Consider the following 13,537-nt stretch of genomic DNA (forward strand, 5'->3'; position numbering starts at 1 on the left):
TAAAGAAATGTGTAGGTGATAATTTAGGAGCAATGAATTGTTTATAAGAATAAACTAATTGATAACTCTTTCTCTTTTTTAATTTATATATTTTAAAAGATTTTATTTATTTATTCATAAGAGACACAGAGAGAGGCAGAGATACAGACAGAGGGAGAAGCAGGCTCCTCGCAGGGAGCCCAATGTGGGATTTGATCCCAGGACTCCAGGATCATGCTCTGGGCCAAAGGCAGGTGCTGAGCCACCCAGGCTTCCTGATAACTCTTTCTAAGAAGTTACAAAGGTCAATGAGCAGCATAAAGTCAAAATATCTCAAATTTCCTGTAGAAAATTTCTGTAGAAAAATGTAGAAGGTGTTTTATTTATTTTTTCTTTTTTTTTTTTTTAAATTGAAGTGTAGTTGACACATGTTATGGTGTATAGCCAAATTATTTGACAGGTCTGTATTATGCTCACCACAAGTGTAGCTACCATCTGTCATCATACAAATGCTATTGCAATACCATTGACTATATTCTCTGTACTGTACCTTTTATTACTGTGACTTATTCATTCCATCACTGGAAACCTGTATCTCCCACAGAAGGCATTTCTTTTAAATTGTGTGATTGTAAAGTTAAATTGATAATTATATGACTGTAAATATAATTAATGGACTAAATCCTATTTCCAATGGACAGATGGAATTGTCTATAGAATTTCCATAGTGATTCAAAATATCCTTCATCACCCTGAGGTCAAAGTACAGAGCAAGGTAGCAGAATGGGTAAGTGAACTTGTACAATTTCTTCTTTGATTTGACATCTTTAAGCTCTGGAAATCTGGAAAGGACTCTATTGTCTGGCTAACTGAATCCACAGATCACACTAAAACATAGACATTGTCCCTTATCTGTACTATGAATAGACCTAGAAGGGAGGTGTATGCTTATTCCTAAAAAGGGAGATGCATTTGAATCAAGGACAAGCCTAATAGACTATTAATGTCGAAAAGTACCACACAAACAGAAATATGTTTTCATAGGTCTCTTTATTTACAATTATATCCCTACATTTTCAGCAGAGTTTTAAAAAATAGATTATATATTTTTATTTAATTGTTTGAGTATTTGGTTCATAAACCAAAAAGCATAATAAAATATATTGTGAAAATATTTTACCCATCTTTGTAGCTCATCTCCTTGGAGACCAACCCATCTGCTTAGAAATCACTGTTAGTTTTTCTTGTTTGTTTTTTCCCCTTGAATTTCTTTGTTCATATAAAGGAAAACAAGACAATAGATTCTTATTTTTCCTCCTTTTTACACTAAAAACATATTTTGCATACCATTCTACATTGTACTTATTTTTGTTATTACCAGATTTGCTGCATCATACGTATGCAGAGACCTTTTTGTTTTTCTTTTTCTTTTTTTAACACTGTGATATATTCCATTATGCGGCTATCTAGTCATTAATTTAGCAAGTCTTCTGTTGATGGAGATTTCTGATATACTAATTTATTTAATCAGTATTCTATTAATGAAATTTTTGTAATTTCCATTTAAAACAAAAAATTCAGCATTTTATTTTCTTGTCCTTACGGATACCACCTATGTTTTTTTTTCTTGTTTCCATAACAAAAATTTTATTTTCCATAGGTTTCTATTTCTTTCAATTTTATGTTCTGTCTGCAGCATACTGTGGGACTTTGTACTGCTTTTTATATATAACACTATATTACAATTCAGACATTGTGAATAAAGTCACTCAAGTATACATTTTGAGAAAGATGGGTTTCTTGTGCAGCAGGTGTCTAGTAAAACATGTCCTTGGTAGCAAAACAAAGTTAAATCCTACATTGAGAGGTAATGGTGACTAAATATCTACCTACCTACCTACCCATCTTTGAAGAATAACTTGATATAACAATACAGTCTTATTTTGAAGGGTCTATAGTAAGAAAAGTCTTACTTTGAATATACGTTAAAAATAAATTGACCACAGGAAATTAAGAGTATGTAAATAACAATTCTCTTATAAAATTGAGTGGAGGAGTGATCTTCTCTAATAAAAGTCAATGAAAAATGCTGCTGTTGACTTTTTGAACTGATGCATTAGAATCAGTAAGTAATTCAAACACTGGGAGGTATGTTTCATTTCCACATGGAGAGCAGCTTTATAGAAAGAGCTTATTCTTCATCCCATTTTCTTTCAAGCGTTCTTCTTTTTGTTTTGTTTAGAGCCAGAATGATTTCAAAAGATAAAATTCTTTATATTCATTCTCAAGCCACTGCTAATGTTATTCTGGAAGATTAACATTCACTGGAGAGTCTATGCCGTAGGCAGTGTATAATTTTACATTTATCTTTATTACATGCATAGTTTTCAACATAACTTCATTCTCATTTGAAGCTAAACTTTACTGGACCCTTTTCATTTAAGATGCAAGATACCAAAGCAGATGCTTGATTATAAAGAAAGCATAATTGGTGTCCCTGATTCATATTATTGCTGTTTACAATTTTAAAATAATTTGATACTTTTTGCCAGCACTTCATAGATTTCACATTCAATTTTAGGAATGTTTGCAAGGAATGCTAATTGTGTGTATGAAATAAGTCCTAAAACACCCTCAGATCATACAGAAATAGGAAGATTTCATATCAGTAACGAAATCCCATTTGTAATTGTATTGGACAAGGCATCATGGGAAGGTGGTTATTTATATCAAGAGGAATCCATAATCCATTGCTTCTTTAAAATGTCTGGCACTAAGACCCATAATTCTGTTAAATAGCCACATAATAATTAACATAGTTCCCAATAACGTTAACTCATTTTGTTTGTTTTTTTTTAAAGGTTTGTATTGTTAATTTGTAATTTTTCTCACCAATATCCTTATGAGATGATGCTTACTAGAAAAACATGTGTATTGTACCACAGCGTTTGTTGAATGAAGAATATGGAATGTGTTTATTGTGCTAATCCTCTGTGTACCCTCTTACAGCTGTGTAGCCCTCAGTATTATGGCTAAGTCAAAGAACCACAATGGAGGGACCCATTATAATGTGGGCTAGAGGGGAAAGTATAGTGTTTCCAGACAAACAGTCTTGGGTTCCAGTCTGGGATCGGCTACATCTTAGTTGGGGACATTGGGCAAGCTATTTCCTTCTCCATGAAGCTCAATTTCTTCATATATCAGGGTGGGGGAGCAGATAATACCTATCTCATTAGTTGTTCTGAGATTGAAGAAACAACCTTTGTGAAGTTCTTGGCATATAATGATGCAGTGACTGTTATCTTTACCTTTCTTTCACTCCTCTGGCTCTCTGGGATTTTCCCAGGGTCTTATTCCAATAACAACTTACGGGAGGGAAAAAACTAGATTCAGATATTTTTTGGAAAGTATTATCAAAACTCACCCTTTTCCATTGTATTTTTCAGCTCAATTCAACCTTCCAAAACTGGAACTACACTGTTTATGTGGTTAATATCAGGTAAATGACAGAGTGAATGACTTGAGAAGTAAAAAGTAGTGTCTCATTTAATGCTACTCTTCATCTCTGTGATTATACCCCACATACCTGATACAAATACACACATACACAATATTCATAGTCTTTCTAAAACAACTCTATGTCATTTCTCTGCACAAAAATCTTCAATGCTCAGCAATTGGTTTTAATTTTTTTTATCATGGATCCCAATCTTTAAAAAATATTAGTGTAATTCCCAAAATATATTTGTGATTTTAAATAAATTTGTGTATGTGTATTACTTAACCAGTATAGGTTATAAATATATCACAAATTAAAAGAAGACAATCATATATATATAGAAGTTTTGTTAGTTTCATCTCATGCCCCCGTGAACCATCGATATAGCACCCCTGTTTGGAGACTGTTTTTCTACAAAATAAGACATCTACAATCTGCACCTAGCTTTTCAAAAATGTCTTTCACTATTCTATTTGAATATTTTAACTGCCTAGCTAATAGTATATCATCCACATACCCTCCTCTGTGCCTTGTTTTCACAGTTTTAAATTAGTTTTCAAAAGTGTATTTCATTCACCCTAAACATATATCCTGTGGACCCAAGAGACGTTATGAGTTAACACAGAAAGAAGAATCACAGGTTGAATTCGCTCAAGAAGTACATTCTTTTTTTTTTTTTAAAGATAGATAGATAGATAGATAGATAGATAGATAGATTTATTTATTTATTTATTTATTTATTTATTTATTTATTTATTTATTTATGATTGAGAGAGAGAGAGGCAGAGATACAGGAGGAGGGAGAAGCAGGCTCCATGCTGGGAGCCCGATGCAGGACACGATCCCGGGACTCCAGGATTGCGCCCCGAGCCAAAGGCAGGCGCCAAACCGCTGAGCCACCCAGGGATCCCCCCAAGAAGTACATTCTTAAACTGAAACAGATTTCCATATATCTGAATATCTCAGATTATTTAGTATAACAAACATGGATTGTGAATCTTGAAAAGAAAGGAAGGGTGCACAGCTACCAAGCTTATTTGACAATGGAGTCATTTGGTTTTGAGCATATAAAAAGAACTGGAACCTCAGGACACACATTTGGAAATACTGGTTTAGGATGTTCACTTTGCCTCTTTCTTTTACCTCCTCAAATTTTGTTGTTGATTATGTGGCAGATGAGGTTGATAATGAATACACATATCTGTATTTATAGTTTTCATCTGAGCATGGGAGAAGACAAGATTAAAGTCAAGAGAAGCATTGTGAATGATCAAAGGTAACGCTGGCAAAGTCTTACAGAAATTGTAACATCCTTTCTCTAGCTCTCTGTTTTGACTGTCTGGTAGAGAATGAAAATAATGAGATAGGAGAGATATATTTTAATTAGATAGCAGTTTTAAGTTATTTCTATAGCACTAGCACACTAGTTTTTTTTCTTGTAGTTAAAACCATCAAATAGACTGGATGGAGACATAAATATGAAGAAAAATAATTCAGAAGTAGAACATTTTAAATGTATGAGTTATTATTTTAGTATTTATAGTTTATTTATGATAATCCATTACCTCTTAATTGAAATTTCAAAAAGAGCATTAAAGGGAAAAAAAGATAGTTATAACTTTAAGTAAGTACTTATGTATAGAAGCATCTAATAATATGGGTAACGGCTAATTTTTGGAAGTCTCCATTTTAAAATTTATATCAGGACCATGACTTATGTAGGCAGGTAATTTAACAGATCTATCCACCATATAGAATCAGTTGGCACATAAAGGCCAGCTGTTCAGAATGCTGTATAATTATAATTGTTTACAAACAATTTAAACTCCCAAACAAAATAAATTTAGTTGTGTTCAGGTAGTCTATCACATTTCCAAAGGAGAGAAAAAAAAAAGTTGAATAGTAAATGTTCATGTCAGTCTTGCTTAATTTCAATTGACTGAATAGATTTTACAGATTTACAGCCATGATGATGGAATATACTTCTTTTCAGATGATATATTCTTACTAGGAGAAAATAAAAATAGAATTTTTTAAATAAATTTATTTTTTATTGGTGTTCAATTTGCCAACATATAGAATAACACCCAGTGCTCATCCCATCAAGTGCCCCCCTCAGGGCCTGTCACCCAGTCATCCCCAACCCCCGCCCATCTCCCCTTCTACCACCCCTAGTTCGTTTCCCAGAGTTAGGACTCCCTCATGTTCTGTCTCCCTTTCTGATATTTCCCACTTGTTTTTCTCCTTTCCCCTTTATTCCCTTTCACTATTAAAAATAGAATTTTATATGAGAGTTGGCCAGAGAGTTTTTTCTTTTTTTTTCTTTTTCTGTTTAATATTAGAGAAGCAGATGTGTTTAAGTTATAATTGAAACTTTTCTAATATATATTCAACAGATTGGCTTGGACCATCTGATCATGGAAATTTGTTTTTATCTTCATTATTCCTTGTCCTTTGTGATCTGAAGAATAGAATAATTATTTTAATACTATATTCCTGATGGTGATTGGTCACCTGTCACCTGAAGGCCACCTGGTCACCTGATGGTGATCTAGCCTTTACTGCTAGATCATATTGATTCTTTGCCACACATTTTGTCTAACAATTGGGGCAGACCTAGTTTGGGATGTCACCAATGCTATATCCTACTCAGGAAGTCAATATTGTCCTTTTAGTGCACCTACTGTGACTCTTTTACTACCCAGTAACACTAAAGTCCGCCATCATTAGTAGATGTCAGTACCTCAGAAACTCTTGCTTGAAAAACATTTAAATTCATTGAATCTCAGTTTTCTATCTGTCAAACCAATAAGTAACTTCACAGAAAATTATAGGGAAAGGGAATCAAGGCCATGTACATGGAAAAGTACAGATGTTTAGTTTTTCTTTGGTATAAATCTTTGTTTTAAAATTTTTTTAATTGCTTAAACCCTGTTTTAAAATTTTTTAATCATTTCAAAATTGTTTTAAAATGTATTCTTAAAAAATGTATTCTTATAGTAGTCTTTTTCTCCCTCTCTTTTTTCTAATATCTATGGCTCTGGTACTCATTGATGAATCTTTATAGTCGCTCATAGTTTTTCTCTCAAAAACCATGACTACTAGTTTTACACACAGACTTTTTCTTTCAGCTTGGTTGTAACACTTAACATACACCATAACCTCAGATAATGCTATCATCTTCTATTGCCTAGACAGATAGGAAACCAAAGCCACAGAAACGGGTTTATTCAAATAAAGGATGATTGATGGTAACAGCTGATGAAACTTTGTGGAACCATAAACTAGTTTCAGTTTTCAGGACAAGAGAGGAAAATACAGAGATAAGACCTGTGAAAATGCATGGCCATTCTTGAATTGCTGAATTTGGGTATTCAGTATTATCACAATACATTGTATTCATTGTGTTCTCAATATTAAAGAGAAGTAAAAGGTCATGTTCCCAACACTAAGTTCTCAGTAACTGGAGTAGCAAAGCTTATCTTCCAACAATAATTTAATCAAAGGATACTTTCCCTAGGGCATTTACAAAATTGGGAAATTATCACAGCTCACCATTATATTTACATCTATGTCTCACTCAGCTGAAAGCATGATTTATATGTGAACCCTGAGTAGATCATTTTTGAGATAGCTTTTCAGACTGAATTATGAGAACAGCTCAACACTTTAAGATTAGCACAGATATTCAGAAGAAAAAAAAAATGGGAGCTCTTCTTTAATTTTACCTAACCTTGAATAGCATAGGTTTCATTTTGTCTTTCTTCTTTTAGCACCACAAATATATCAATAGTCTATTTCATTTTTGTTAATACCTACATAACTTTATAAATAAAATATGCTATGCCTCTCTACTGGCAATACTTATTTCAAAAGCAGCGCTACTACCTTGATTTTTTGCAAATTTTGATTTCTACTCTTGAGTATAGCTATGATTACAGTGAAATAGAAAATTATACTATTTCAAAATGTAGAATGAAAAAAAATTTTTTAGAATGAAAAATTTTGATGGGGCTTTTAGGGTACATCTCTGCTTCTCATAGAAATATTTTCTTTTTAAAGACATTCAGGGGCAGACAGTCTGTAAACTTCTGTAATATCCCCTCCAATCACCATGTATATTTTAAGTATTTATTTTGTACCTCTTCACCATACAGCATACTTGCAAATGCTTCCAGGAGATAGAAAATCATTATCACAATTCTGGAGATATTTGTAACACATTTGTAGACAATAACACCCTTAATAATTTTAAAGTCAATGATTAGTTTAGTCAGATTTGTTGGAATTTAATTTTTCTAAAAAAAATTTTTTTTGGCTACAAAGAAACAATGAGGAATTAACTATTAAAGTATGGCCCTGTCTTGCCTATATACTATATATAAGTATTACTTAACATATTCCTTAAAAGATATGAGGTGATATGATATGATAGAATTATACGTGTGATATCCTATATAAGCTATTCATACTGAGATATTTTTAACATTACAATTTGTGGAGTGACAGGAGTCTTTGAGTGCCTTGGCCTATTACTCCAGTCTCAATGTTTCATGGTCGGTCGTCCCTCTTAAACCATATCCAAGTGTTCTGTTTTTCCACCAAAAAAAAAAAAAATCAACCACCCAGTCAGCAGTTCTAACAATTATATCTGAAATGCTTTTCTAGGTTGGTGATTTGGGCTCTTCTAGTTTACAATGCTACCAACAATCCCAATTTAGAAGGAAAAGACATTCAACAGAAGCTCTTAAAAAATAATGAATCCCTGGATGAGGGCCTGAGGCTGTATGCAGTGAGTGTGAAACAACTGGGTAAGTGCATTCAATTTTTTATATGTATTTAATATAACCATTCAGGTTTAATTGAAGCAGCAACAACAGTATTTTTCCTCTTTGTATTGTTTGCTTTTTTAAAACTATTTTTTTCTGATGATGAAATTCATCATATTGGTGGCATAGTAACAAAGGGGTGACGTGGGTAATATAAAAGATATCAACACCTATGAATCTAAGGGAATCAAAGAGGCGGAAGAGAATTTATACTTGATTTTGGGGACATATTCTAGAAATACTAAGATTTTGAGCAAAGTGCCAGGACAGTCTTAACCAGAATTGGCTTCAACTTCAGAAATAAAGAGTGGATATTTGTTTGTATGGGAACTCTAATGAGGTAAATCTTAGAAAAGGCAGTTTCTTATTAGAAAACATCTCCTTCTCTTATGTTTTCTATCTTTATTAATGATATCAGTGTCTTCAGAGGAATAGGACAGAAATCTGGGAATTATCCAGGATTGAGAGTTAGTTCTTACGTAGACACCATTCATATCCTGAACTCCATCCACACACGGTACTGCTTGTACCACCTCAGACTATGCTGTGTTCCTTTATGCTTCTCTGTCTTGCCCACACTGCTCTTCTGGACTTTCACCATTCGCCTGCTTATCACATCATTGTTTTAAAGATAGCCCAAAGTCATCTTTTCTGTGATGTGTTCTATGACATCATCATGTGTCGATAGGAGTCATTGCTTTTGAGCCTCTACTTCATGCTGTCCTGATACCTAGAGCACTGTACAAATTAGAAGACCATAGTATTAGACTGGACTTTCTTATGGATATTATCTTTAAACAGAAATCTTCTCTGACTTGAGAACACACCTGTTAGTTTCTTTTAACACCCTCGCTTCCTACCTTCCCTAGCATCCAGCACATTCCCTAGCACTTAAATACTTGAAAAAATAAGTGAATGAGATTCGATGGAAATATTTTGGAAAAGTTAATGATCACAAATATGGACAACAAAAAGTGAAGTTATTCTAATGTTACAGGATTATAACTATTGATTAAGCATATTAATAGAGATCAAGAGAAAACTTTGACATTTTCCTTATGCACACTCAGGAGGCTAATGTTAGAGAAGCAAGTATTCCTCAGTCTCTAAGAGGCTGATTCCAACTGAGGCCAGAATCCTGGTGTAATAAAGAAGCAGGCATCCCTGCTTCTATGAGAAACTACCCATATGTAATGTGTCCACATACACAACTACAGAGAACTCATAGAGGTGGCAAAATACGAATCATTGCTGTCTTCACTATCATGAAGAGTTTCTGAGCCTCTGTGATGAAGTTCTTGCTTATTAACAAATGGCATTTCTTTTTTTTTAAATAAAGATTTTATTTATTTACCCACAAGAGACACAGAGAGACAGAGAGAGAGAGGCAGAGGGAGAAGTAGGCTCCATGCAGGGAGCTTGACATAGGACTCGATCCCAGGTCTCCAGGATCACCCCGCGGGCTGAAAGCAGCACTAAACCTCTGAGCCACCCGGGCTGCCCAACAAATGGCATTTCTTGAGGCTTGGGAGAGTCTACATGCTTCATGTCACAAAAAAATGTCTCCGTGAGGAGGTAGCTTGACGAATGGTAGGTTAGATGTAACAGGGAAGCTTTGTGAGGGCCGGCTGGCCTCATCTCTGTCCTAGGAGCCTGCAGAATCCCAGAAAACTCTCTTGCAGACCTAAACATATAATTTATACTACTTAATTTAGGTTCTATAATTTATTGTTTTTCTGCAGGTATGCCTATGAGGAAAAGTTTATAGCAATTGAAAATATTAAGGCCAAATCCTGATAATGTTAAGACTCAGAATGTAGTTGGGAAAGTTCTTTAAATGTTCAACTGGTGACTGTAATACCAGTTCCCAATAGTCTGTTATAACTTGCTATTCCTCAGTCCAGGAATAATACAATTTTGTTGTCATTAATATATTGCTTTTATTTGGATATTTTTAAAATTGTGGAATCTGAGTTATTTATGTCATGACACTTGCCCAGAGAGTTTTCCAGCAACAGATGGGATGATTTGAGGGTGAAGGCATGTGTGAGAGACATGTGATGCTGGTTCATGGGTCTCCTTTTGCCATTCCCCCAGCAAACTTCCAGGCAGAAGATGCTTTCAGAACAGGTGGAAATTTTTCCATAAAATATGCTTGCAACTCAATGACAACAGGATTGATGTATTATTTTATAGGCTTTCCTTTTTGGAAAAAGATCATATTACATTTTGAATTTTTCAAGATCATCATTGTATGTAGTGTTTATTTTTTGAATAAACCTTTATTTTACTAATTTTAGCTGCTAATGATTTATGTTAGAATAATGATATATGTTTCATGATGATACTCCCATAAGTATGACTTTGATTTGGATAATTTTTATATCTGAAATGTACTTAAATGCTTATTTTTCCTAATTTCTAAATGTTTACCAATTCTGAACATAAAATAACTAGTATCTTAGTATTACATGAAATAAATACCTGAGTACCAACATTGTCATTTTGCTCCCTCTTTCACTTCTAACTTCAAAGAATAGATTAACATTTCCATGTCGGTTCTCACTTCCACATAGGTTTATGTCCTGCTGATGAGGATCCCAAAGGCTATCATTGGCCACTCATCCCACCTTCTGTATACAACCTTCCCTGTCCAGGAAAGCAGGGCTTTTATGCCTCACGGACATGGTAATGCTTTTATTGAATCTTGCCAGTAAAGCTCCACATTATCTACCTTCCTGGGTTACACAGGCTGCACAGTAGTTCCCACCAATTGTATATTGATTGGAAAGTCTGTGAATACTTAAATCATAGACTTCATGGAGGGTAAAAGATAAGGCAGGTAGGGTACCAAGAAAACCCTTTTTACTCCAAGCACCATGCTATTTTAGCCTTCTACAAAGAAAGAGGGAGAAGTCTGGAAACCACAGGGTGGGTCTAGAGCAGAGCACTTTGTATAAGGATGAACGAACTAACTCACAGCTTTGTAACATGCATCGGAAATTCCAAAACTTTTGAACAATTTGGAGTGGTTATTGTTGGAATTGGAAGAGGCAGAAAAAGAGGGAATAAATTCAGAATCCATGTTAGGGCAGACTGCTAATGGAGACTGTCAGGGTGTAGATTTTCCATATGTTTACCTCAGAGACAGGTTGATTGCAGAGGATTCACTGATTAGCAAGTGAGACCCAGCTCTTCACTCTCTACCTCACCCCCTGTTAGAGTTTTCTCATGGGGGTGGTGAGATCAGAAATGGAAACTGCCAGAACTTTGCACATTCTGCTGTGTTTGACATACGGTAGGGAGTAAAGAAGGGAGAGTTACTGACCGTAGTTTGAAACAAGGCTCTACCTCTTCCTAGCTGTGAGACTTTGGAATATTCTTTTATTTCCCGAAGTCTTTTTTCCTCACCTTTGAAGTGTGTATTGTGATCTGCTTTACAGTTATATGAGATTAAAATCAGATTTTATCAAAGTTCTTAAAGAGATATTTGATCCACGTTACTGAACACTTTAACCTTAGTAACCTGATATATCCTAGCTGAGGACACATGCTATTGCTGGTATAGTATTATGTTTCCAGGATGCATGGCACCTGATTTTTTTCCGATAAGAATTCTTAGTGGGAGTTTTATTTCAATATATTACAATTTTATTTTCAAAAGAAATTTACCTAGATATCAAGGCAAATTCTCAAACATATTAACTAATTTTGTCAGTTATACTGTCATTTATGCCAAATATTTGAAATACCTTGTTTTGTTCCGTAGTTATCGTGACCCTGCCAACACATCTTTGGCCTACTGGGGGCCTCCTGATATCTCCAACTGTTCAAGTAAGTGAGCGAGCAATTTTTCTTCAGTTCTCACAGGCAAAGTGAAATGACTTCATAGTTTTCATTCTCTTGAGATATATTCTTCTGCCATACGATAGCCATTGTAATATTAAAAGCTAAGCAAGTGATTGTTTTACATAAGGTAGAAAATTCTTTTTTTCCCAATTCTAACTTTCTTGTATATTCTGTTGGAAATTAAAAACAGACAATTTTAGAGAAGATGTAATACATAAATAAATATGTATAAATTAATATTAATATTGTTATTCATTTGAGAGAGAGAGAACAGGAGCCAGGAAGAGGAGCAGAGGAAGAAGCAGATGCCCCCTGCTAAGCAGGGAGCCAGCCATGGGGCTCGATCCCAGAACCCAGGGATCATGACCTGAGCTGAAGGCAAATGCTTAACCGACTGAGTCACCCAGGCACCCCTAGTTGTGTATTAGCTTTAAAAAGCAGATACACACTTATTTTTTGTGATTCTGGGGACATTTATCTTAGAACTCTATATGATTATTGGTCACTCCAAAGTTGGGGCTATGAAGTGGAAATATTATAGTATGTTTTGGATTCCTGAACTATTCAAAATTTTGTGTGTGTGTTTTGTTTTGTTTTTTTTGTTTTAGGGGAAGCAAATGAAGTGGCCAACCAGATTTTAAATTTAACTGGTGATGGGCAAACCTTAAACTCAGCCAATATTACCAGCATTGTAGAGCAGGTGAAAAGGATTGTGAATAAAGAAGAAAATATTGATATAATGCTTGGTTCAACTTTAATGACTATATTTTCCAATATCTTAACCAGTCCGGACAGTGACTTGCTTGAGTCTTCTTCTGAGTGAGTATTTTTTTTTCTTCCGGAGAGTAAAATTTATTTGGATACATGTTATGTAATTTCTATTATCTGAACGCATGGTGGGCAGCTTTCATCATTTAAATATCCAGAAGATCTCTGAATATTTCCCAATATCATTCACAAAGTGAACTTCAAAGTTGTCTATTTTCTTTCTTGAGAAAAATAATTTACAAAATGATTAGGATTGTCCATCTGGCAAGATACATAAATAGCCCCAGAAAAACATAATCAGTATGTCATTTCTCATCTGAAAAAATGTTAATTGGAATTAATTCACAAGATAAGCTACTATATATATTAGCATAGGATACTTTGCTGGCAGAGGAGACACTTAGCAAACGTTCAGCTCACATCTTTTAGGCACAACTTTGTCACTGTAAGTTCTGTCTTATGGACTGTGACACAGATATGCCACAGCTGTGTGATCCTTGTACTTCAGGAATGAAAATGTCCAGGGTAGGTGAAATGTACCTGTTTTTACACAATTAGTTTGCATCCAGTTATTTCATTTAATATGTTAATATTTCTTCTGTTTCCTTCCTAT

General features: G+C 34.4%; 1 protein-coding gene across 7 annotated transcripts in view; it reads left to right on the forward strand.

Annotated features, from left to right (window-relative positions):
• ADGRG6 (adhesion G protein-coupled receptor G6) overlaps window positions 1-13,537 on the forward strand; it is a 136,438-nt gene that overhangs the window by 84,889 nt on the left and 38,012 nt on the right. For all 7 annotated transcript variants that reach the window (XM_041744873.1, XM_041744872.1, XM_041744870.1 and 4 more), the window contains 7 exons: window positions 681-766; window positions 3,426-3,478; window positions 4,692-4,754; window positions 8,147-8,289; window positions 10,884-10,995; window positions 12,077-12,141; window positions 12,765-12,975. In XM_041744873.1, coding sequence (XP_041600807.1) covers window positions 681-766; window positions 3,426-3,478; window positions 4,692-4,754; window positions 8,147-8,289; window positions 10,884-10,995; window positions 12,077-12,141; window positions 12,765-12,975 — 733 coding nt within the window. The remainder of the gene's footprint in view (window positions 1-680; window positions 767-3,425; window positions 3,479-4,691; window positions 4,755-8,146; window positions 8,290-10,883; window positions 10,996-12,076; window positions 12,142-12,764; window positions 12,976-13,537) is intronic.

The sequence above is a fragment of the Vulpes lagopus genome, chromosome 2, assembly GCF_018345385.1.
Source record: "Vulpes lagopus strain Blue_001 chromosome 2, ASM1834538v1, whole genome shotgun sequence".
Classification (NCBI taxonomy): Eukaryota; Metazoa; Chordata; class Mammalia; order Carnivora; family Canidae; genus Vulpes; species Vulpes lagopus.